The sequence below is a fragment of the Manacus candei genome, unplaced genomic scaffold (assembly GCF_025592945.1).
Source record: "Manacus candei isolate 608988 ecotype Guabito, Panama unplaced genomic scaffold, ASM2559294v1 h1tg000014l, whole genome shotgun sequence".
Classification (NCBI taxonomy): Eukaryota; Metazoa; Chordata; class Aves; order Passeriformes; family Pipridae; genus Manacus; species Manacus candei.
This window is the reverse complement of record NW_026138062.1, coordinates 13,924,360-13,951,614: the sequence shown is the minus strand read 5'-3', so window position 1 is coordinate 13,951,614 and position 27,255 is coordinate 13,924,360. Positions and strand designations below refer to the sequence as shown.

General features: G+C 39.8%; 2 protein-coding genes across 7 annotated transcripts in view; both read right to left on the bottom strand.

Moving 5' to 3' along the window:
- TBC1D4 (TBC1 domain family member 4) overlaps positions 1 to 27,255 on the bottom strand; it is a 556,453-nt gene that overhangs the window by 13,794 nt on the left and 515,404 nt on the right. The window lies entirely within an intron of this gene.
- Positions 1 to 27,255, bottom strand: part of KLF12 (KLF transcription factor 12) — a 235,860-nt gene that overhangs the window by 142,618 nt on the left and 65,987 nt on the right. For all 6 annotated transcript variants that reach the window (XM_051780495.1, XM_051780499.1, XM_051780502.1 and 3 more), the window contains exon 2: positions 25,344 to 25,407. In XM_051780495.1, the coding sequence (XP_051636455.1) occupies positions 25,344 to 25,364 (21 nt within the window). In that variant the 5' untranslated portion in view covers positions 25,365 to 25,407. The remainder of the gene's footprint in view (positions 1 to 25,343; positions 25,408 to 27,255) is intronic.

Here is a 27,255-nt window from a genome sequence, read left to right as displayed (position 1 = left end):
ACAATACAGGAAGAAGAAAAAAGTTCTTCCTATGTCTTCTTAGCAAATAATTTTGTGCAACTTGATCTTTATTCAGTGTTTGAGGCATGAGGTGGACAAAAAGCAAAAGGGTCTTCAATGCCACAAAGAAGCTGGATGAAATTGCTCTTGGCTTTACATCCTTCTTCCCAGGAAGGGCAGTGCACTGTTTACTTATTAGCAGCAGATCTCAAGTGTCACTGAGCTCCACTGTGGGGTGAAGAAGGCAGGACTCAGTGTGGCATTCCTGGCTCCCCCAGTGCCTATTCTGCAAGAAAAAGCAGTTCCTCTCCTTTCTTGATTTATAGGAAGCACAGCTGAGTTTTATAGCAAGATCAGGAATACACCATCATGAAGCATCCCTTAGGCTGTTTAGCTCATAGACAAAGAAGAATGAATATGATATTGCATCGTGTCCCTGAGGAAGTCTTACCCGCCTGAGCAAAGGGACAAGGCCAGCTTACACAGGAGGCACAAGCCGAAGGAGGGGGGAAGACAAAGCGCCATGGAGGAAAGGCAGGTTTAATGAACTGTTAGAATCTGATTAGAGGCTAATGTCCCTTTTAGTGCTTTGTACCAATTTACAGCTGATATACTTGAACCATTTTTACCCACTGGCTGTGATAAACTCATTAGTTTTAAAAATGCAAGCTAACCAGAGCCTTTGAAGTTTAAAACTGATAAATCATGAAAACCTGACTAGTTCATGTACCATTTAACACATTTACATTTAACTAAATTTCCATAGTGTTCACTTCCCCTTTTGTTCTCTAAAAATCTTATTTCTTAAAAGCAACCTTTCAAGTGCTGGTCTGAAGAGCAGATGCTCTGGCTGCAAACAGCTCTGGCTTTTGGGCAATTCATAATTCAGAGTAGCAATAATCACAGGAGTAAATTCTTTCCAAACTATTTGATCCCTCCTGCATTTATAACTGGAAGTACATTGTGTGACACATCCTGGGGGGCCACTGCCAAGTAGTTCCAGTCTGTGTGCTATACACAGGGATAACACATTCAGCCCTAGAAAGCTGATCTTTCCCAACTGCACTCTCCCGCCATAACCAGTTTTGCACTACAGTATGTTCAAAGCCATGTAGCAAATAGGATGTAATTGCCAAGGTTTGCATTCAGTGGGCTGTCACCTAAGCCAAAGGGGCTTGACTCATTCTCACAGAGGCTGAATGTGTTAATTGAATTCTCCCAGGAGCCTCTAAGGTCAGAGAAGCAGATGGAGCATCCACACCTGAGTGAGGCCAGGCTGCTCCAGTGCCCCACGTTAACTGATGACACTCATGAGACCCACCCGCAGAGACTGCTGATATGATATATTGAATCAATGAATTATTCAAGCCACAGCCCCTTCCTGGCTCACTCAATCCTCTTCATCAATTGTGGTAGCTAACTTCCACTCCCAAAATCACCCAGGTGAAGGTTACCTAAATTAGTGTGACAGTCCTTCCTTCTCTATTCTCCCACCTCAACCCTCCTGGTGTACTCCAGTTACCCACCTAGGTAAAGCACATAGCAAATGTAGGTCCTAAACTGGGCATATAATGAAGCCAAACACTGCATGACCTTACCAGAACATCTGTTCTCTTGGATAAGTAATTCATCCTAAAAGAGATAGCACTCTTTCTCAGTGCCATCCACTGGAGCCTTTCACTAATCACTTTCAGACATTTAGTCCCTTGAAACATTAATTAAAAACACAAATCATACCTAGGTCCGTACAGGCAGCTGCTATTAGAGCTGTTGTTATCGAAGGCAGATAAGCTTACAAGCTCTTCTTCTGAGAAGCTATTGCAATCAGTTTAATAACCAGAATCTCCCCCCTCTTAAAAGGCCTACATTTTCAGTACAGCACCACTGTAACCATAACTAGCATTTTCTTAATGAGGATGATTTTCTGCTGCAATTTTTAATCAAATTCATCTTTACCTACTTTAAAGGAAGAAAAAACCAAAAACCTAATTATCTCATCCTTATACAACACCTCCACCCCCCACAGCATCCTATAGTGTTTATTTAATTATTAATTACACTATTATGACATTTGGCTCCATCCACAAGAAGGGTTAAGGTTTTATAGCCAAGTTTTTAATTTGGCCAAGCCATAAATATTGAGAATCACACTGCAAACTTTTAACAGTGACAGAGGAGCTGGTGCCACAACCACTCTCCTGTCCTGAGACACCACCAAAGACATCCCTAAACTCCGTTCATAATCTCTTCTAAGCGCAAGATGACACAAAACCACACATCCCCATCCCACATCACAATTGTCTCTCCCACTCTCCAAGATTTTCCCATCGTGCTGCTCAGTACTAAAGTATGATAGGTCCAACCCCATGCCACCCCAGGAAGAAAGCAGTGAGCTCAGGCTTCAGAGTAACCAGAACACTTAGACCTCACACTTCCTGCATGGACTGACAAACATTACCTTCCTTCCTACTCTTGTTCCATTTCATGAACACAAGCAATACACAGAGGCAAGGTGGATGATGCTAATTACTGCTGTCACTAATGAAAGTTACAGGCTTACTTAGTCACACTGAAGAGTTGCATACTGGCAAGACAAAGCCACGGATGGTTCTGCCTTTCCCATGATGACCTATAACATTCCGCTGATAATTCAAAGCTTCATAACTCTGGTGGCTTGACCTTTGCTGTCTACTAGATGCCCACCGAGTCACCATTGCTCTCCTCCTCAAAAGGACAGGGGAAGAACACAATATAGAAAAGCTTAGGGGCTGAGATAAAGACAAAAACATTATTTATGAGGTACCGACACAGGCAAAACAGACTTGACTTGGGGAATATTAATTTATTGCCAATTAAAATAGACATTCACGGTGAGAAATAAAGACAAAACTCAAACATCTCCACCCACTCCTCCCTTCTGCTCAGGCCCAACTTTATTCTAACTCTTCCTTCACTTTTCTGCACAAACTTAACTTTAACATGACACACTCTCATTTTGAGAAATGAAATATCAGCTGGGGGAGGAGCAGTCTCAAATTCAACATTCAAGCTACAATAAAAGTTTCATGTTCAAGACAGTATGTTTTAACAGCTGAGAGCAAAGAACAACCCTTAGGCAGTCTTTCTGTCCCAAAGCTATGACGTATAACTTTACCTGCCTCATCTTCTATTATTTTTACACAAGTTTTCCGCACATGCAATAATTTCTTAATTCATCATTATATTTTTATTTCATGGCTCAAAAATCTGGAGTATTTTTGTTATAACAATGTTCTTGACAGCTCATAAACATGAACGTTTAAGTCTTCCTTTTTTATACAGATATCTTAGAAACATTACTGAACTAATAATGAAGTAACTTATGTCAGTTATATGCCCTATCAATAAGATTATCTTGTTGATTTTTCTGAACATATATACCTAAATTCATATTACTCTCAATACACTTTACTACAGTGAAGTTATTAATCAGTCAAAGCAAGAGACAGCATAACACACCAGGGCAAAAAAATCTGAAGTGATCCACCCAAGGCAAAGTTTTTGAAGATATGACAGAATCTTTTAAGGATATGACTAGTTTTTCAAAGCGTGAAACTGTTTTTTCTCTTTGTTTCAAGGGATAACAGAATGAAAGATTACCATCTCTCATCAAGTCCTTAGAGAGAGGAAGCCAAGGAGAATCACTCAGTTGTCAACCACCTCAGTTTCCTAAAGACCTTTATATAACATACAATGTTAGATCTGTTGGTCACTTCAATGTAGTTCTCTCTAGGATGAAGCAGATGTAACATTGTCACAGTATGCATGAGAGCAGTTCATTCCAAAAAGTGGAAGAAACAACTATCCGATAGAATGAAAGTAGGTTTATGTGGCTAGAAGATAATCACTCAACTGGGAATTCTGCCAGGGAATCGAGGGTAACAGCCCATGTCTTGCTGTAAGATCTTCATCATATGCAATTATGTCTATAGCTGTGTGAAATGTTCATTATGAAAGCACAGATTCTGGTAGTTCTTCATTTTACTCTGAACTTGAATTTCCAGTCAAATTCACCAGAAAAGTATAGGCTGCATTCACTGATGCATCCAGGAAAGCCACAACAGTTTCTTGAGAAAAAAGTGAAGTAAAGCCTTAGCATCCGTACTGTTTTCATCTGAAACAGGAGTTGATTCAAGTTCGTTCCAGTTCACAGTGAAATTCCTTTAGTGAGTAGGGAAGTGGACATGCATCAGCATGGCATCCAGTGAAGAGGGCGGCATCACAGCTCTAAGCTTTCCAGGAAGGCCTCCAAGTGTGGTCTCTTATTACAATTGTGTGTGCCAGGTAGAGCCCAGACCTCAACAGCAGTTGAGACTTGATTCTGTCAATGCCCAAGAGGCACATGTAAAGGTTGGCCTTCAGCTCATGCTGTTCTGCTCAGATCCTCATCTGATGTACCAGACCGTGTCCAGCTGTATCCCATTGCTACCAGTACAAAGATGTACACATGCAACACAAGCTTCTCGAATTCCTAGTCATCTCTTGGAAGAAAATAATACTGATTTTGAAGACAGCAGACTTTCCAAGGTTATGAAGTATTCAAATGCCTAAGGACACAGCTATGTTGTAATTTGATGTATTTTTACAAATCTGTCTCCAGGGAAAGAGTTCAAGTCCAGACAATATTCAGTGAAGAGAACGAAGATCTCAAATTTTGCTGCTAAAGTCTTTTTTGTTAGTTTGGGTTTAAATTAGTTTTAGGGAATATAAATAGAACCAAAGAGATGTGGTCAGCTTCCAGGTGACAGAGAAGTGTCAAGTGCATTGGAAACTAGAAGCCAATCTGCTATTTCTCAGACTCAGCAGGCAACCCTGTCAGCTTTAACAGCTTAAAATCCCTTTACATCAGCTCTGCTCTCCTGCCAGTTTTAGCTGTCTCCACAAAGAATTACTGATCCTTCCTATATAGGGGTTCAGACACAATGTTACAAGTAACAGTACTTACACCAGAGACTCTCCTTTAACTTTTTTCAACATTAATGGCTTCATTGTTTTCCCTCTAATACAACATTCACAGAATAATTGAGGGTTTGTGAATACCAATGGATTCCTTAAGTATTTGTGGATTTTCTTTGCCTTACACTTAAAAGTTCCCCTTTACAAAAAAAACCCAACCTCCCTCCCCCCCCAAAAAAAACAGCAAAGGAGAGTCAAAAGAGCCATCATTTAGGAGAGATGCATACTTATGAAAGGGGTAGGCGTGCAAAAAGCATGCACTATACATTTATCTTTACATTGGATTTATTTAAAAAGACATTTTTTCAGAACACTCGATGGTATACTATAGTAAAATAAACTCTTGATACTTTCTCCTTTGGGTTTTTGAAGTACAGACAAGTAGTGAAGACTACTATCAAGTGGAAATGCATGACTTTTTGACAAAAAAAACTCTGCTAATTGACCTAGATTACCACTTGTCCTTGACTACTGTTATAAGACAAGTGGTTTTAAAACACTACTGTTCAATTTCCAAAGTAGTTTTCCACTATCTTATGACAACTGTCCTTGGGTTTGGAGAAGAGTTTAAAGAGGAGTTTGAAGAATGAGGCTTAAAATTAAAAACAAACCTCACCACCTGCCAAAAAAAAATTGTAACAGGAAATGTAAAAGAATTTTTCTAGTCCTACATTGATCAAATTTTCTGAAGCACATACTAAATAAAGGTTACCTTTATTATTAAGTGGGTTGTTGCCTCCACTACTAAAATTGAGAAAAAGAAGTTACACGAACAGCTAGCAAAAACAGTTTCAGGTCAGGTTTTCATTCAAGAGGTCCCCTGTCCTTTGTCTTCACAAAAAGCTTAAATCAAAGCCTAAATCAAAATCAAAAAGTAAGTCTCAATTCAATAGACATTTTTAAATAACTTCTGGTGCTAGAAAGAGTATGTGACATCAATAAATCGCCAGTGGAATAATTCTATCATCTGACAAAATCTTCCTGTATCTGTTAATTGTCTAAATTATGACTATTTTCTATTTGCTGAGCAAATTAACATTGAGTGGCGTTGCTCAGGAGCTTACCAGCAAATACACAGTGACTAAAATTTTACTCTGAATTCTGACTGTACCTGCGCTGGTCAGAAAATTATCTGCTGAAAGCACAGTTTGCTGGTTGGCACACTTTCCCCCCACCTGCCAGTGTGCAAAGTCTGCTTCCATGAAGACAGATACAACATGGGAATATTTAGCATGTAGCAGTAGCCACAGTTTAGTCCAAAATTCACGCATGAGATGTCATGTGGCATGCCAAACATAACTGCTCTTTGCCAAGAAGAGAAGACGCCATCTACAGGATCTGCTTTGCACCATCACTCCGTGCAGTCCAAAGGGACCACCACCTCAAAACAACAGTGCCTTCAGCTCTGCGATCGCAAAGCTCCAGAGGCAGCAGTGAAACAACTGCATAGGTGGTTTCACAGGCCTGGGCATCATCATTTACTCCAGAAATTATGCTGGCCCTTGCCATCTTGTGTTTCAAAGAAACCAAACACACTACCAACAATGCTGTCTGCCCCGTGGTTGCAGGACTGGTCAGTGGATCATACCCAACCCTTCAGATGAGAGAGAAAACTGTTGCTCCTCCAGGTGTGATGTTCCCTCCCCTAGCATAACATATAGTGATAAATTGACTGTCGGGGCCAAAAGCCAACTTCTTATAAATCATGGACATTACAAATGGTATCCTCTGAGTAAGAGTAATATAAGGTTATGCCAACATTGAATATGCCTAGTGCCTTCCAGAAAACAAGCCACAAAAATGTCAAGCAGCTGATACTGTTTCTACCAAGCAGAAGTGTTTCTCACTGATCTGGGAGCTCTGACATACAGGCAGAACTAAAAGGAAACAAGGAAAAACCAGCTTTCGTAACCACTAAAATTCAGGAATTTCAGTTAAGCCTTATTTTCACTTCATATTTGCTTTGTTCATAAGCAATTTTTAAAAACTTTTCAGAATTTTTTACTATTTAAGACAGAGCAGTACATGGCATGCATACAAGAACCTCATTCCCAGAAGTCAGTTGCTCATTTCCAGCTCAGCTTGTCATGCTGCCAGCTACATGGACAGCAGCCCTGGGGAGGAGGACATGCTTGTGTGCAGCTGCACTCTCCTATGTCAGGTATTGTAGGACACACCTGCGAGGTGTGCAGATGGTTCTCACAGAGCCTCAGAAACCATCACAGCTCACATACAAAGTCAGAGAGATAACAGGCAGTAGGGAGGAAACCAAAAGCTTTCTTACAATGGCCCTATTCCAGCTGCTAGGAAAACCTTGACTGCAGTCTTTGCCTCAGAAGCACAGAGTGCCCGTGTTAGCAAGAGCACATACAGAGATCACATGATTCATACGCAGGCCAAAATACCACAGGAATAATTAAATAAAGCTGAGTGACTGCACACTTAGATGAAAAAGCCAGACTATTCGCCAGAAACTGAGCATTATTCCATCACCCTTTCCTGTATCTTTTGCACAGCACCTTACACACACATGGAGGAACGGCAATTGCTTTATACACTTCTCATAAACTCACTGCTTATTTTGACATGCAAAAAGAAAGGGTGTAAGCTCTGATGAAACTTCCGTTTAACACCCTGTCCCAACTCAATCTCTGTTCTATTTAACAACAATTTGAGGTTTCCTGCTCCCCACAGGTTTCAGTGCAAACTCCTGGGAAAATATTAACATTAAAGCTGGTGTGTAGTACTCAGTACATTTCAAAAAAAGGGAAAACTGACTCCTGTTCACTTAGTGAATGAACTATAAAGCACCGTAGTTCACAAATAAGAATTTGTACGTATCCACCAAATATGTGGGAAAATTGTATAATATAATATATAATAATAATAATACATATTGCTCTCAGACTGCTCACATCAACTTAGATAGAAGCTGATATCTGACTACTCACATGAAATACTGACTTACCCAAAACAGAATGACCAAAATGCTTATGTACAAAACTGTCAAATTAGATTCCACAAGTAATAACTTATGGAGGAATGAGGGTTCCCTTTAAAGGCAATTCTAATTAAGTGTTCAAAGTTTCCAATTAACAAGTTTTAAATGTTGCCAATACACATTTCCCAGATTCTGAGAGAAACTATGATTCTTCAAACATGCTTAAAAAAGAAGTGCACTGCACAGGAAACAAAATTACTGCCAATAATTAAAATAACTGTAGACTTCAAGATTAAAGAGTATTGTAAGTAACATGGATAGAGTCATAAAAACCATAGAAAAACATCAGAAAGAGATATATAAGTAGTACATATAGTACTACATTAACAGATGGTTTGAACTTCCATTATAACTTCTTTAAAATGCAGAGATCTCAAATTTGCTATATTCAGCCAATCAAACTAGGCAGATATACTAAATTTAAGATTACAAAAAGAATACTTGAGTGTGTGTCTAAGCAAAGGACAAGATAATGAATAATCAATTTATAACACATCATTTCACAGCATGAAATATCATGGAAAAACTGGGGGAACAATGAATGCCATAGCCAATCTGATTTCGGGGTTTTTTAGGATGCCAGGATAATTTAGGTGGGAAGGCATCTCAGGAGTCTCCAGTCCAAACTCCCACTCAAAGTAGGTGCAACTCACGAGGTCAGAGCAGGTTGCTCAGGGTTGTGTCCAGTCAGGTCAGGTCTTAACACTCTCAAAGAATGAAGATGGCACAACCTGCTCAATCAGGCAACAGCCCCAACTGAGGGGAAAAGAGGGTTTTTCTCACACCCAGCCTTAATCTCTTGCTTTCAACGCATTGTCTCCGATTCTCCCACCACACACAGCTATGAACTGTGCAGTACCCCCAGAGCCCACTCATCCTGTCGGTTTTTGCCTATCTGACTGTGCATCTACCCAGGCTGTAATAACTGTAACAGACACAAGAACATTGCTGGAGACACTAACGAAAGCCTTGCAGAAGCTGAGGTGAACGGTGTTCAATTCTCTACCCTCAAGCACTACTCCAGTCACTTTACACTGCAGATGACAATCAGGTGGGTCAGGCATGCTTTATCCTGGGTAATTTCATGTTCACTGTTCCCAGACACCTTTCTCTCCTTCATGGTGCCCAGAAGTCTGTTGCCCGATGACTCACTCTATACATGGACTGGTCTGTAGGGCCTCAGACAGCCCTTCTGGATTTATCTGAAGAGGAGCAAACCGTTTGCTTTCATCTGGCCATCAGAGATCTCCTATGGTCTCCAGCACCTTTCAAGCACGGTAGAGAAGGGTGCCACAGGGACATCAGCCAGCTCCCTCAGTACCCATGAATGCAGCCAGGTGGTTCCCATGGGCTTGTGTGGGTTGAGTCCTCTCAGATAATCACTCATTCATGACTGGTGGTTCTGCTTCTTGAACCTTGCTAGTAACCACAGAGGTCTGCGAGAAGGCCATGCAGGTGAAGGTTCATACAGAGAAGGATAGTACCTTGGCCTTGTCAGTGTTCACTGTCAATAACTCAGCCACTGACCCATATTTTCCTTGCCCAACCCTTTACTGATGTAGGGGTAGTCACTCCTATCGTCTCTGACGTTCCCTGCAAGTCTGAATCCCAGATGAGCTTTAGCTTTCCAGACACCACCCCTTCTGTGCCTGTGCGGTATTTCTGTGTTCATCCTTTATAGCATGTCTCTGCTTCCACCTCCTGCTAACTGGGATCTAGGGGTTTTGCACTGGAAGCCATGACATCACCATAGAGAGAAACTGGTCTCATGACATGTCTGCTTGTCTGATGAGCTGGAAATTCATCCAAAAACAACTGGACTTTTCTACAAATTTGTTTATGAAGAGCTATCTATCAAGCATGAAAATACAGACACAATCTCTGGCTATGGAAGTATCTGTGCCCTAGATTTCTTGCAAACTTGGAAGATGTACTGGGGCAATACCACCACAACAGCCTTGCTACATCCTTTCCCTAAGCATCTGTTATTGACTACTGGCAGAGGAAGTAGATAAAGTAGATGGTCATCTGCTCTAATAGAAAACAGTCACATTCATATTTATATGTCTTTTATTTAAGTATAATACATGCCAAAAACATGAAAGTTAAACCATCTCTAAATCATAGCATTCCAGTCTCAAGAGCTGCACTCCAGAATGAACTGACATTCTTCTGCCAAGTATCTCATACAGATCACTGCCAAAAAGGGACCTTAAGCTAGGTAGGCCACTGTGTTCTGCAGTATTTCACTTCCTAACATTTATTCCAGAGAAAAATGAGATGGTCAGCACACAGCATCTACAGCTTAGCATGGACTTCAACTAATACCTTCAGAGCTTCTTCCTTTGTTCCCCTCAGTCACTACTCTATTGCTGAAAATGCAGCAATACAGCCTGTCCATGTGCATTACCGTTCTTGGCTAGTTTCATGACTGGTAAAAGTCATGGCCAAACAATAGCACCTGCCAAAGCCCCAGCACATTGCAAGTTACTGCTGTTCTTAATGAAATACACAGAAGTATTACACCAAGCTATACAATAAAACTATACAATCCTACCTGCTTTTGAACTCCACCTTGCATCAGAGGTGCCCTTTACAAAAGCATTTGATAGAATTGTGTGTGACTGCTGAACATTCCCCGCTGGGTCTTTAAATCCTCATTAGTGTTCTTTAAGTCCGAGCACCTGATTATACATTGTGCAGCAGGAAGATCTAACAAAGTATTGTGATTTGTAGCATCCTTTTTATAACTTAGCATTGCGATCCCTTTAAAATATATGGTGACCCTACCCATGTCAAGGCTTTTGAGGAATAATGCACTGAGATAATTGGTTGTTTGGCATCATACATAGTCTTTAGAGCACGTGTCAAGCCCCAAGTCATACTAACATATTTAACATTTCTCATTAGGACATAAAAAGCAATTGTGTCTGTATAAATCACATATTTATTCCAAACACGTGGTATAGTTACACTGTGTAAAATGATCAAAACGATTTCCTGTCCACATTAGCTATGTCTCACATAGACTAAAATGCTTTTATTAGATTTACTTTGCACCACAAGAACTGGATGGGTTAAGCTGCTCATATTTTTAAGCAACAACCTCTGTACAGACATGCAATGTTATGTGTACTGCATTTCTCTGAAGATATCTGGACTGCTAATATTAATAATATGATAAACTGCCTAAGTCATTATTCTGGATGCTGAAATTCCAATAGACATTACTAAAATATTCTGACCATTAAAATCACAGCCGCTGGTGGCTTCAGGAGCAGTGTTTATTAGACACTGAATGATGCTGGACACAAATCTGGTGAATGATTCCCTCAATCAATGCAGAATGTAATCACAAGAATGCTTTCCACGTTGAAAGCTCATGCCAAGTCACCAGTTCACAAGCAAAGTAAGGAAGAACTCTGAGAATTTTTTCAGGAAAATTTATTTTTTTTTTTAAAAATCACTCCTCATGGGACTTAAGTTTGAAGAATCTGTGCCAGGCACCCAGCTTATGTTCTGTAATGAAAAGAACCAAAGCTATGTATGTCACTGTTGGTGCTGTTTCTTGAGACATCCATCCCCTGGCTCAACACAATCAAGACAGAGCTTCCATCCAACATTTGTGTGCACATGTATGCCTTATGTATGTGGAGGTATACTTTATATTGTCTGAAGACATTAATAAGTTCATAATTTCAAGTATTACAGAAAAGAGCTGGGTAATTCTATCACCTGTTTGGTGCCAGGAATAGTAAATTATCCACTCTTAAACAAAAATTGTGAAACTCTATCATCATTTATTTTTAAGTTTAAAATAGTCTCCAAAACATTCAGCTGGGATTTTCTATTTTTCTTTTGTTGTTTGGAGGTTTTGATGAGTTTGTTCTTGTAATTGTTTTGAAGCTTGGTTTGGTTTGTTTTTTTTTTTAAGTAATGACAACTCTGAGTGGTCATTTGCCTGAAAAAGAACAGAACTCTAAATTTATTTGCAACCTGAAAGAATAATTGCAAAATCAGTGGATGAGATCTATTATTTTAAAACACAAATTAAGTATTAACCTGAATATACCACAACTGGGAAGAAAAAAAGAAGTCATATCCTCAACTCTGAGGAACTACCAGACTAATTCAAGAGATCACTGTTAATACTTTTTATTACTACATCTAATTATCAAGTCCTGTAAAACCTTACTCAGTCAAAACAAGCTTTTAAAATGGGTTCCCAAACAATCCTTCCCATTCTGCCATACAAATGCTTTAGCATCAGACATAGAGGTTTAGGCCTGGACTGGATAATTTTCGTTGAAATTTCGCAAGGTGGATACTACTAAGCACTTCACATGCTCATCACATTGAATAGCCTACAAAGGGGTTAGTAACATGCGACCATGCAAGACAGAATCTTGGCTGACTATCTGAAACACTCCCCAGGGCTCAAAGCAGTCCAACCTAATAATGCAGGATGGAAATGCCCAGTTTCATGTGCTACTAGCAAGGAATATGGATTCAGCAAAGTGTGATAAGTATTCTTAAGCTGCCATCTCAGAAGGAAGTGAAGGAGGCAGACACTGCCATCGTACAACAACACAAGCAGCAGATGCTTACTCGTTTCTTCCTTTAAAATTTGTATAAGTTGTAAAATTTTCCAACTGAAAGCTTCAGGGTATTTACTAAATGAACAACAGTTTAACAAAATAACCACAGTCATGCTAGTCAGCACTTATATACCTTTGCAAATGCAAGGGTATCTCAGCCACACATAGAAAACCACCTTTTTTTTCTGATTTACTAGATATGCATGAATTTCAAAAGAAATGTCCCACACCAATAAACAATGCTGGTAAACTGGTAACAATAGATGAGGAGAAGGCTGAGGTACCCAACAACTTTTTTGCCTCAGTCTTCAAAGGTAACCTCTCTTCCCACACCTCTTGAGTAGATGGACAGCAGGATGGGGACTGGGGGAGCAAAGTCCCTCCCACTGTAATTAAAAATTAGGTTCATGACCCCCTGAGGAACTTGAATGTATGTAAGTCTATGGGACCCGATGAGATGCATCCCAGAGTCCCGAGGGAACTGGCTGATCTATTTGCCAAGCCACTCTCTATGATACTTGAAAAGTCATGGCAGTCAGGTGAAGTCTGAGGTGACCGGAAAAACATGAAAAATTGTACCCATCTTTAAAAAGGGTAGAACATTCGATTCTGTGAACCATCAACCTGTCAGTCTCACTTCTGTGTCTGGGAAGATCATGGAACAGATCCTCCTAGAAGCTGTGCTAAGGCATATGGAGGACAGGGAGGTGTGCTGGTTTAAATTAAACCAGCAGGGGAAAATGAACCCAACTCAAAAAGAGAGATTATAAGTCAGAATGACAATTTAATAAAATAATACAATAAGTACGATTATACAGACAAACAATTGGTTTTAACCCACAAACCCCAAATGTATAACCCAGCACCCTGGGGCATGAACAGAGTGGTGTCCTTTGGGCCCCCTGAGTCCAAAGTAAAGGGAGAGGGGAAAACCTATTGGTGAGAGTGCTGTTGCAGTCTGGTCAAGAGTGGTGATTGCAGTCCAGTCGAGGGTGGTGGTTGCAGTCCGTTTGAAAAGTGGTGGCTGCAGTCCAGTTGAGAGTGGTAGCTGCAGTCTGGTTGAGAGCGGTGATCTGCAGTCTTCCTCTAGATCCCACGAGTGGTTATAAAAGTTCCAAGACTCCAAGATTATATATTCTCCAGTTCAGGCAGGAATGCCCAGTACTTCCCTCAGGGCAGGGAGTTCCACAAAGGGTATGAGGACAGGGGGCACCCTCCTATCTCACAGGCCTCTTAACACGCAGTTTGTAGCCTGATGAGTCAGGCTGCTCTGGGCAGAGGGTGTAAATAGTCTGTTGACAACAGTTTCTGGGAAATGGCATGGAAGGCTATAGAATACACAGTTTTGGGTTACACCCACCCAGTGATGAACTGGTCCCAGCTGTTCTAACTAGGACAGGAGGTGATTCAGGACAGTCAGCACAGCTTCACCAAGGGCAAGTCTTGCCTGACCAATCTAGTGGCCTTCTGTGATGGAATGACTCCATCAGTGAACAAGGGAAGAGCTACGGATGTCATTTATCTGGACTTCTGTAAAGCCTTTGACATGGTCACCCACAACATCCTTCTCTTACTGGAGGAAGATGGATTCAATGAGTGGACCATTAGTTAGATAAGGAATTGGTTGGACAGTCTCATCATGTGGTCAATGGCTCAGAGTCCCGATGGATATCAGTAATAAATGGTGCTCCTCAAGGGGTCTGCAGTGGAACCAGTGTTATTTAGTATTTTCATTAATGACAAGAGAGATCAAGTGCACCCTCAGCAAATTTGCAGATGACACCAAGCTGCATGGCGCAGCTGACATACCTGAAGGAAGAGATGCCATCTAGAGGGACAGGCTCAAGAAGTGGGCCTATGGGAATCTCATGAGGCTGAACAAGACTAAATGCAAGGTGTTGCTCCTAGGTAAGTCAGTATCAATACAGGCTGGGGGATGAATAGATTGAGAGCAGCCCTGATGAGAAAGGACAAGGGAGGTGATTCTGCCCCTCTACTCCGCTCTCATAAAACACCACCTGGAGCACTGCACCCAGCTCTGGGGTCCCCAGCACAGAAAGGACACAGACCTGTTGGAGCAAGTCCAGAGGAGGGCTACCAAGATGATTAAAGGGATGGAACACTTCTCCTACGTGGAAAGGTTGAGAGAATTGGGATTGTTCAGCCTGCAGAAGAGAAGGCTTCGAGGTGACCTAATTGTGGCCTTCCTGTACCTTAAGGGAGCCTACAAGAAAGATAGGAGAGGGACTTCTTACAAGCGCATGTAGGGACAGGACAAGAGGGAATGGTTTCAAACTGAAAGAGAGTAGGTTTATATCAGCTATTAGAAAAAAAATTCCTTACTGTGAGGGTAGTGAGGCACTGGCACAGGTTGCCTGGCAAAGCTGTGGATGCCCCATTCCTGGATGTATTCAAGGTCAGGTTCGATGGAGCTCTGAGCAACCTGGTCTAGTGAAAGGTGTCCCTGCCATGGCAGGGGGGTTTGAACTAGATGATATTTAAGGTCCCTTCCAACCCAAACCATTCTATGATTCTGATTCTGTGTAGGCAAATACTGATAAGTCACTTATGTTTGGACTAGAAATGAGAGAATTCTCTCTGATATGAATGTACAAGCATCCCAAAGTAGGGGAAGCTGTGAAGAAGTAGGGCAAGAAGAAGCTGTCCTAAAACCAGGACAGATACCATGACTCTTCAGAATCCTCTTCTGTGTCATAGGGTCTTGTGCTACACAGCTACAGAGTACATTGTAAAGTCTGGAGGCTGAAATGAACTTTTCCCCTTGACTGCCTTGCTCATATCATATTTAGGATTTTACTGCTGTTTGGGGAACAGTTACACACACTTTAAATCACATTTGCCTGGTGTGATCTTTTATTTATTTACTCTAAAGATCCCCACGTGGGAGAGTTCAGAGCCACGGGGGTGGAAGAATTTCAATGTTTTAAAACACTTTCTGATGCAAACAACTCTGTCTTTATAAAAGATCTCTCGGTCTCTGATTCCGCCAGGCTACAATGTGGACAGACTCCAGCAAATATACACCAACAGCTTATCATTTTGGTGCCCTCCCTTGCATACTGCAGCAACTATTACTGATAAAGACTTATGACTGGACAGAAAGAACATGTTTACTAGAAACCCAGGCAAAAAAGAAACTGGCAAAAAGAAAAAACTAACTTCCTACATCAACTGATAAACAATAAATGCTATCCAGTATCCAGAGTAAATCTGTCGGAACTAATCCCAGCCTGCATCCTGGAAATAAGAGTGGAGCACAGTATATCTAGCAGATTGACTAGGTATTGTCAATCATGGCTGAAATCACAAGTTTTTTCATTAACAAGAACAGAAACTCATGGAATACTACATTCACGGAATTATGCCTTGTTTTCCAATAACCTGGTTACACATTAGGTAAATCAATGCCTTTATTTCTGTGCAACACTGTATGAATTACTTGCCCAGGCTCTTCTAAAAGAAGTAGCAATTGACATCACGTTAACACAAAAGGATTCTTAAGCTGCATATAGCTCACAGAAACCAGAAACTAAGGACATCATTAACTCTTCTAGAAACCAGCTATGCCTAAAAGTAAATCTCTTCCTTCAGGCCAAAGTGGTAAGTAGCCTTGATCATTACAAACTTTTGCTGTAGATCAAAGAGCAATGGCACATTTATATTCAGAGTAATGTAATAGTCAAACTCTTGCTTGAAGCCAAATAGATGGCTGAAAAGCACACAATAGGAGTGTTATTACCATCTACACTTAACTATTCTACTTTTCCAGTGTTTCTTTGTCCATTTTCCATGCTGAGAAGATATCATCAGCCAAAGTAGAGAAACAAAAACTTCCACACCAACCAAAGTGGGTCAACTGGTTTGAGTAACTTAAATCCTGAAACCTTTTAATATTAAAGCTTCTTTCCAACATATACCCACTTTGAAATTAGGAAGGTTCTAAAATTTTTGGAATTATTATCATTACTATAGAACTACACAGTAGGTAAGCGTGGCTTATAAATGCTTTCCATTTATTTAAATACATAGCAGTTAGAATAATTACCCAGCCTGTTACGAGAATGTTATATTAAGCCATGAATTATCATCTCATACTACATTTTTACTACATAAAAGACATTTTCAGAGATGCATGTTGCTTGCCCTTCCTGAAGAACTTTAAAAGTCTTCAATAAGACAGTAGAATGGTTAAACAGATTCACATGATTCTAAAGAAAGGTTTGGCTCCTTGTACATGAATAGCCAGGATATTATGAACTCTGCATATAAAAAAAATATTATCTTTGCTTTCTGCAGAGATTATTAAGGCAATTCACTTGTTTTACATCCTGTGATAAAATAAACTCCACTGTCATGCCGCCTGGAGCTCCTGTAACTCATCCATTATGTAAATCTCCAAAGAGTAGTTCAGCAAACATCATCTCAGTTCCACTGCACTTAAGACAACCTACACATCTAAGTTCATCTTCCCAAGACCAACAGAAACTCCTTACTTCTTAATTTGCAAGAGAGATTCACACTGTCATTCCAGAATCACCAAAGCCCAAGCTCATAAAATTTTAAATGAAACTAAGACTGAACTAGAAATGTTTGGGTTTTGAGCATTGTACCATCTTCTCTTTAAAAAAAGAAAAAAAGAAAAAGAATAAAGCCAAGAAAAAATGGTTTGAATCTTGCTATTTCTAGGACACCTTTTATGATGTGTTCAGGTTTTGGTGGTTGAGGTTTGTTTAGGGTTTTTTTCATTTATTTTTCCTAAAAGAAATACTGAAACACTTCTATATTACTTAAAAATTGGGCTTTTGTTTTCACTTGAGCTATGCCCACATGTCCATCACAGCTGACTGCAATCGCAGCTGCAGCTGACCATCAAACTGAACAGCAAAAAACTTTCAGTAAATAGCAAAGTTCAAAAGAAGGTGACAGCTTCAAAGCAGAAAACTTGCCCCTTCCGGACTCATAACCAAACCTCTGCACAAGAAAGACTTAATGAATCACCAGGAGCATACATGAAGCACCACATGGGAAGTGTAAGAGCAGGTCAAGATTTAGATTAATATTAGAAGCTTATTTTCCCTTTTAGACACATGTCCTTGGATATATGAAACATCGTATCCAGTGGAATCATTATTCAGGTCTGTTAGCAGTGGATATCAGTATTAAAATAACTATCTTCTCCTTATATGCTAGCTACTGAATTCTAATATATTCTTCTAAGCCTTCATATGAGAAGTGAGAAATTGCCATTGTTTGACATTATTCTCTCCATGGCATGTCAAAAATACTAAAATCCAAATGCATTTATTTCTAGCACTAAATTCTTACCGACTGATATGTAGGAAGAGGAAAACAAAAACACATATGTAGTATTTCAGTTTCAATGTATCTTAATCAGCACCACTGTGCAGATCAAAAACTACGGGTTTTCCCCTTCTCACTGCAAAGTAAAGATTAACTCTAAAATGCAGTTAGCTGTGATGCTTCATGATACTGAGAATTAATACCCCCCGCAACAGACGTAACCCTTTTCTCCATGCACCTACATCCTTTTTACTAATGACCAGAAACGGGTCATTATAAACAAGCAGAAGTAGCAAGTTCTGTGTATCTCTGTTGTAAACTTGTTTTATTTGATGGATCATGCTCAACAGAACTGAAGATTACTCAATTTCTTGGAAACTAAAAACCTGAGAGTATGAATTTAAAAATTTTTCTCCCCATTAAGTACTTTGAAAACTTGTGTCATACTTCTGAAAATTTGCACATCGAAATGGTCTTGTCAAACAGCTTTGAAATTAAATGCCTTGTGCTTCCCTCTCTGGAGTAGTATAAACTTAGTCATTATCAGAATTAGTGTAATTGTTCTCTAAGTGCTCCAGGAATAAAAGGTGAAATGAGCCTGGTGACTGCTCTTTCATTCCCAAGAGAACATGTCACAGCAGATCAGTCAGGTTGCAAGAGCAGGAATGCCCAGGGGTGCTTCAGAAACCCAAGGGTTGGAGAATGAGTCCAGCAGAGTGGAGCCTGGTGTACTCACAGCGTCTGCACCAGTACAGCTTTACATGCAAAGGAGAGGTCTTTTCTTTCAGGGAGGACACAGAAATCCCACGGGAAGAACTGCTCTCTGGAGATTCCTACTGCTGTCTGCTGTCTAGTGGAAGACAGGAGCCTTCAGCAAAATAACTGAAATTGAAAGGGGCAAATCAAGGCTCTTGAGATCTAGTTCCCTGTGGACTACATCCCATCACTTATGACTAGTCCCCAAAAAAGGTATCAAGGCTGAAAGAGGAACTGAAGAAACTGGTTTGAAACAGACAGTGGTTTGGGAACACCAAACCAGTTTTCTTGCAAAAGACGCCCAGTTTGTGCAGCCCTGGGCCATGCCATGAGGTGAAATGAAGTGTGCTAGGCCAGGACATTCATGGAAGCATTTCCTGATCTAAGCTAAACCAGGAACATGCTCATCTCACTTCCCAGCAAAGCAACAGTTACAGGAGGACTCTGATCACAGGATTCATTTAAGCTCCGAATGACTTTAATCAAATGAAGTTATCATACACCAAGCCTTACAAACAACAGCAGTAATACAAATTATAGATGCTAACATGTTTACTAAATAGTCATAAAGGGATATCTATTAACTGTCAAAACTAGTTTAACAGGTAATCTACAGCACTGAGTTATGTCAGCAGGGGTTGAAGGAAGCTCTTAAAAACAGCTTTCATCTACATCCACAATTTACAACCCACAGACCAACATCACCACCTATCTCTCTGGGGAGAAGTGATCCAGGCAACACCAGCAAGATCTACCTTAGCTTTACAATGACATTTAATAATTTTAACAACTTCAACTGTGAATAGAACATTTTAAATATTCCACATTTTCATCACATTTTGTCAATTCTAGACTAACTATTCTCCTGAGAACTGCACTACAATGTGGGTTGCTTTACTCCCCCACACATCACCTCACATGAAGGTTGCTGCCATCCTCTTTTATGCAATTCTTCCTATTTCAAAAAAATGTTTAATAAATGGGATTTTAATTCAAAAATCAATGCACTTGAAACATCCCACAGCAGCTCCAAGCAGAGCAGAACTCTGTTCAGACACAGGGATGCAAACCCCGCACAACCACTGATGAGTCAAAGAAGTTTCTCCCGATTATGAACAAAGCCTCTTGGGCAGCTTTGCTCTTGAGAATACAACTTTATTTATTATATAATAAGATACCTGTAACTATTGATTTTAAAACAAAGCTTGAGGGATTTGCAGAAAATCAGAGTTTGACAGGGAAAGTCTAACCCACATGTCTACTATGCCCTTCTGAAGTGTGGGAGTGCAGAAAGGCCACAGGTATCTTCAGGCAGTAAAACAACACTAAAATATATTGTATTTTTTATATATAAAACTTAAAAGCAATGGCTAGGATTCTCCATAGATGTTTTCCCCCAATCCACAATAGCTGCAACAAAATACTAAATACCCTCAAAATCATAACCCAATTTGATTTAAACTTGGTCAGTTCACAGGCCAACCACTAAATATGATTTACTCCTAACTCCACGTGTATGTGTCACCAAAATAGTTAGAAAATTAATGGAATGGAGCCAAGACCCAGGACCCCTAAACAAGAAACCATTTAGGTTATGAAAGCATCTGTCTACCAGAAATGAAGAAAGAAGGTGAGTAGAACAAATTTTATACCGCTGTTCATAAGAAAAGTCTAAAAGGAACACCGAGGTCTTTCCAGAAATCATTCCATAACTCTAAAAAGGCAGAGGGAACAGGAACAAGCTTATATGCAAACATATCAAGCTGAAGTGGTTTGTGGCAGGTATCTTAAATGCCTTTTTCTCTTTGGAAAATATCAGTATTGGAAATAACCCCAGCAATTTTTCAGCCATGGGGATCAGTTCCAAATTCACCCCACTCCGCTCCCAGCAGGGCTGAGCTGACAGTGACCAAACCTGGGGGCTAACAGTGTACAGCCCTCCAGCACCCAATGGAAAAAGACTTGCTCCCAATAGGAGCAAGAGACAGCACAGTATGTGGCAGCTGATGTAAGGAACAGAAAAAGAAAGAAAACCTCTGTTGTTCCTCCCTTTCCTGAATATAAGGTTTGAGGAAAAGCTTTCCTCCTACTCTACAGTTTCAGTGTAACTTCTACATTCTTCTGTGATGGCAAGTAAAAGCAGATCTGTCCTATGAATATGACTAAGCTCCAGACAACAAACTGCCTGCTATCTATTTACATTGTGAAATACTCATTAAAAATCAACCACCAATTGACTGTTAAGGGATCCATCTTGATAAATACTAGATAACAGATGAAATCAAAAGAACTTAACAGTCCTCCCGCCTTGCTGAATGGGGTCAGTCATTTTTAAGTGGTCATTTGTTACATTGTTTTATCCAACAAATTTATAATCATAATGAATTGAGAAAAAACATCAAACTACAGCTTCTTTGCCTGAGAGTAATCTAAACTGAAAAGCACATGACAGAAAAACCGATTGATGGCCTGTGTAAAATAATTCCCTTGTGATTAATATATTTTATCATGTTGATGCTTCTAGTCATAATTATATTCCAAGAATCCACTGAAAAATGCTAGACATGAAAGACTACGTAAGAGTAGCCACTTTTTTTCAAGAAAAACTGCATTTGTTTGTAATACAGAGGGGAAAATTGACAAGAAAAACCAAATATGTAACCATACTGTAACCAGTATTCTACCTATGCAAATAAAGACATAAAACTTCCTCAAAACACTTTCAAATACATTAAAAAAAAAAAGTCATTTTTATAATGACCAGATTTTAAAATCATGAAAAAGTAAAGGCTGAAAGTCCAATTAATCCAAACTCCACAGAAAACCAGGGTGGCTCTTCCTCTCATCAGAGGATCCAGGGGCTTGCCCAGCCTGCAGTGGAGCATGGGGTTGTTCTTCCCCAGGTGCAGGACTCTTCCCCCTTTGCTGAACTTGGGGAGGACCCTGCCAGCTCATTTCTCCAGCCTGAAGAGGTCACCCTGAACAGGGTGTGAGGCTTGCCCTCACAATGTCAGATGGGCATCATCCTGCAGCACCAGGTACACAACCAGCAGCGCAGGGGTCCTGCATCCCTCCACGTCCAGCTCCGCACAGGAGACAGAAGGTGAAGCAAGGGCACATTAGGGGTTGGGAGACTGCTGAGACAGGGTGAGCTCTGGAGAGATCAAGAAATACACCTTTGTATAGAGTCTCTCTCTCTAAACAGCTGAGCTAAAGTTTGCTGTTGGTTGGCGGTTTTCTTTTAAAGAGACGACACACAAGTTGCAACATCTGTGACACAGCAAATGCTTCTCAGGCTTATCACATAAAAAATTAGCACGCATCTCCTAACACCACTGAATTCAGTGTTGTTTATAATTTTTTCAGCATTCAATAAATTAGAACATCATTAAGCCTGATCAAATGAACTGTCCAGTGTTATTTCTAAAAGCTGTTCATGAAACCACAGCGTGAGTGGTGTGACTGCACCCAAGGCCACTTGCTAAGTACAAACCCAGATGTGCTTTTCCAATCTGAACAAGCTTTTTCCCCCTTCAGTTTTGCTCTCTGACTCCTTTCAGTCCTGTTTACTTGGTTCTGGATTGATGTCTTGATGTTTATTTTGCCCAGAACCTTTGGGCTATAGTTCTCTGTCAGTTACCCATTTCCTTACCAGCTCCTACCCAGGTCTCATTTCCATACATCCAACACAATCACTGTAGCCTGAAGAACAGACTTTAAACACCAGATTCAACAAAGAAATGAACCTCTGAATGCAATTGTCAGTATTATGGAATGTACAGAAGCATCATAAGCTGCGTGCGTTCAGTACACATGTATGTTTTCAGGTTTATTTTTGCATATTTCTCATTTTTCATCTAACCTCATTCTATGGGACAGAAAAAAAATATCTTCATATTTCCTTCATTAGTTGCATATACACTTAGATATCATATTTATACAACACCACATTTACATATATTATGATAGGGTCCAAGGCAGACCAAGGAAGACCTAAATTATTCCACTATAACACACAGACAATGCAAACCAAGTTGTTTACACTCCCAATGACACACCAACATATTCATGTTAGCAATGGAAAGCTTTCGAAACTTGGTTAGTAAAGCAGCAATAAAGTGAAAGGCTGAGGCAGGGTGCTGGCCAAAATCCAGTCTCTTTCCTATTGGAGCAAGAACTTTATCAACTGATCTTAACAGTGACCACAGAGAAGCCCTCTCCACCTCTATTGCTTAAGCTTCCTGTAACCATTCTTCCCAGAAAAGGAATTTTTAGCCTCAAACTCTGAATGCCTCCACATAACCACATTTTTCTTCTCATTTGGTGATATGATTTAATTATGGTACTTTCCTAATATAAAAGATTAACAGCTATATTCAGAGTCCTGCATTTGCAAAGACTGCAAACAGAAAAAAATCTAAAGTAGTAACTCAGTACCCCTTTCCTTATCTGCACATATTTTGAGCAGCTTCCCCATGATTATTGTGGGATGTCATCAGAAGGGCACGAGAGAGTGAAACTAAGGCTTGACAAGAAAGAGGTCACCCTGTTCTCCCATTCCTCCTTCCTTGATGCTATCACTCTGTGTTGAAGTAGGAAAGTAAAAGCAGAGAGCAGAACAGAGACACAGAGCTAACAGCAATACATCTCATGCAATTACACTCTTTCCCAAGGAATTTGTAGAAAGGTCATGAGTCCAAGAGATTTTTACTTTTGCCTTATCTGGAAGCCCTTCTTCCTCTGCACAGACTCTGGGTACAAAAGCCCCTCTCAAGAATCTGACAAATCCTTAACTTTTTCTGCCCTGGTGTCACTTTCCAAATCAAATACCTAAGACATAGTCTGGTCCAGTTTCTTCTCAATTCAATGCAAAATATTACAATGCTATGATAGTACTGCTCTGTGCTGTCTTCTGGACAGCATGAGTTGTCCACTGTAACATAATGATGTCCAGAGATAGCTTACAGATAATTAGTTTGCTATTTTTCATCCTCTTGCACTTTCTGACAGTGAAGTGCCTCCCTGAGTTTGTACGTATAGGATTTTATGACTGCATTTCTCGAAGATGTAAGTTTTGGGTGGTATCAGTTTTTCACTCTGCTATTCACATGCAGAGATCTTGCTCTGTCATGATGCAAGCCCACCTCAAGCTATTAGACATCAGTATGGACAGCAGCCACTGACACGTCAGCAATCTAACCAAAGAGAAATTCCTCAAGATTTTGTGTGCTGATTTTAGCAGGCAACAACTGCTGGCTCATATGTGGCCATATGGACCCCTGACCCTACAGAAAAAACATTACTGCACAGCTACTAATACCACTTTGTCTCTATTAGGGTTTAAATTTGGCTCTGAGAGGCTAGAGGTGTTTTCTGGGACCTGCAGTCTATAAAGCAGACGTTCTCTGGATGCTTCTGAACTAAAGATTGTTTCACTGGCTGTTATTTCAGGAGACTGGATTCAAGGACACAGACGATTCCAATCAAGTCTCACACTGCTTATGAATTTGGAGGTCACTGGAATCAGCATGTCTACTAGCTGCAGTGAACACTAAAGAAGTTCACCAAAGAAGGAATTAAACTCTTCTGTATCCAAGTCAATTGTTCATAAACTGTAAAACTTCTGAACCACGAAAAGACTGACAAAACCAAATTATCACTGAGATAAGTAAGAATCTGTCCTCCTGAACTACTTTGCTAAATTAACAGAACTAGAAACTTACATTTATTGTACTGAACTAATCCTCTGTTTTTGGAAAAAAAAAAATCTGGAGGTTTTGCTGGTTTTTTGATTGTTTCTACCCCTGACTGGGATCCAGGGGTTGACAGAAGCTCTCTAGGAAATAGGTTTTCCACAACAAGATATCCCTCCTTGAGTAGTAGAGTTTCCATAAGGCCTTATTTAACCAAGCTGCTCTGCAGCATCCTGCTGGACAATGCCCTGCACCCCTCTGTACCACACCCTGCATTTGTCATTACAACTCATTTGCTACAGTGCAAACCCACAGGCACCATCAGCTGTGTTTAAACAGCCTTGGCAGGAATTGGCTAATGTAGCATCCCAGCCAAAGTCTATCCTTCACAGTCACCAACAACTCAAATTGGCAGATGTCAAGGCTTAGCGTCGAAAGCCAGTAAAGCATGGAGGTCCACTAACAGCTTCTTCCTTTTTAACTAGTGCAGAAAATGCATACTGTAAAACAGCCTTCTCTCTATCACAAGAAAACAAAGCACCAAGATACTTTCAAAGAGATCATATCTTGTTTGTATTCTTAAAGAGCATCTCTCAATGTGGCAACTGAGTGCCACTCCACAACATATTAAGCTTCGTAGTCAGTAGCTCTAATGGAAAACAATGCCTCTCTCATTCTCCCTTCATCCTGGCACATAATAACGAACACCACTACGTATCAGCCCATTCAAACACTTGGCCTCAAAGGAATTACCTACTCCTTAACGCACTACCAGGTTTTCCTCTGAACATTCAGGTATTGATAGAAAACACTGCATTAAGGTACAGTTGTTAAGCTATAGTATTCCCCTGCCTGAAAGACAATACAGCATATGAAGCTCACACTATTTATTTAATCTATTGGTTTATAATACAATATAAAATTTTGATGATAGCATTAATACGTATAATGCATATGGCTGTAAAAATGTCAACCAACTTTTACGGTTTTCCTCTTCATATGAATATTCAGTCATCCATTTGTCCCAAGATCCCCTTCAATCCTAAAAAAGAAAATATTAAATAATTTAACGGATGTATTTTCTTAGAAGTTCATTTATTTCTCAAATATTATTGTATATGTAAATAAAAAAAAAAAATCTAACCACAGACATCTGTTCCATAGTAAAACAGAGGTCAGAAGAATAGTAAGTTTATGAGCACTTTAAACAAATATGACCAAAAAAAAAGGTATATTGGAGAAAGCCTTATGTTTCCTCTTAGCTCATGATTTTAGTCAAAGCTCCCAGTGTCTTTAAATTCCACGCTGCTACTTGAGTGTGCTAAATCCCAACTGTTTTAATTAGTCTTCAGAGCCTATTATATATTAGTATCCTGCATTTGTAAAGGTAAATTCTCCATCAGTTATTGAGTGCAAACACTGCTAGTATTTCAAACTGTATTTCCCAGAAATATTATGCAAGATCTGAACAATAAGACGAAGTCCAAGAGCATCACAAAATTTGAATATGTATTTCTTTAAATGTTTCATATAGATTCATGATTAGCTTAGTTATGAGGGCCACAAAAACAGAGGGCTGGAGCACCTCTCCTATGAAGACAGGCTGAGAGAGTTGGGGTTGTTCAACTTGGAGAAGAGAAGGTTCTAGGGAGACCTTATAGCAGCCTTCCAGTACCTAAAGGGGAGTACAAGAAAGCTGGAGAGGGACTTTTCACAAGTGCACACAGCATAGGACAAGGTTTCAAACTAAACAAGGAGAGATTTAGATTAGAATTTAAGAAGAAATTCTTTACTCGAAGGGTGGTGAGGCACTGGAACAGGCTGCCCAGAAAAATTGTGGATGCCCCCTCCCTGGAAGTGTTCAAGGCCAGGTTGGATGGGGATTTGAGCAACCTGACCTAGTAGGTGGTATTATCCCCATCTGTGGCAGAGAGGTTGGAACTAAATGATATTAAAGGTACCTTCCAACTCAAACCATTCTATGATTTTATATTAATCTATAAAAGAAAAAGTGTATAGAGATTTAAATACTATATTATAGTTTTGGGAGGCTCATGCAGGTTTAAGAAAATATACACATCCATTGGTACAAATTTTTTAAAAAGCCTTGGGGGGGGGGGGGGGGGTGAGAGCTTCAGATGTCAAAAATTTAAATAATAGTATGCTCTTAAACCTCTTACCAGAATATGTGCATGTATCTGGAAGCAAATGCTACTTACATATGCCTCTTTTAATATTGGAAATGGTGTGAAGTCAAGAACTTAAATCTGCTGTCAGAGTTATTATAAACAATCTGCTGTTATTTTTATATCATTCAAAATAAGGTCACCCTTCAAATAGCAGTAGAGCATCACCTGTCTGATTTTAAACCACATTCCAGTATTTCTTTACTGTTGTATATATGACAACATGACAGGTTTCCAAACACTACACAAACTTTAACACTGAAAACAAGACAAGAAGCTTTCATAAGATCATAAAAATAGTCCATTCATATACTGTGCTACTATCATACTAACTAAACACCACGCACATAAATCTTATTTCCAAGAAAATATTACATTTAATAGAAAAAAAGTAAGTTCCAAATATTTGTGTGAATCATAAAAGGCTGCAAAATCACCACAAACACTGACCTAACTAAATGTAACTAAATAGCGTAGAGGCTGAGAGCATGCTAACTGATGTAGACCATTTGCCCTGTCTCTCATGCATCTTGTAGACTGTCTTTCCCTTTTGATATTTCATCTCCTTTGGCATTATTTGGATTGCTTCAAAACTTTCATTTCGTGAAACAGATCTTCATTATTATCAGGGTTTTTTTCTTTTGATTTGTTTTTAATTAAAGAACAACCTTTGAGTTTCTAGCTGCTCTTTTCTCTGTGCTCAT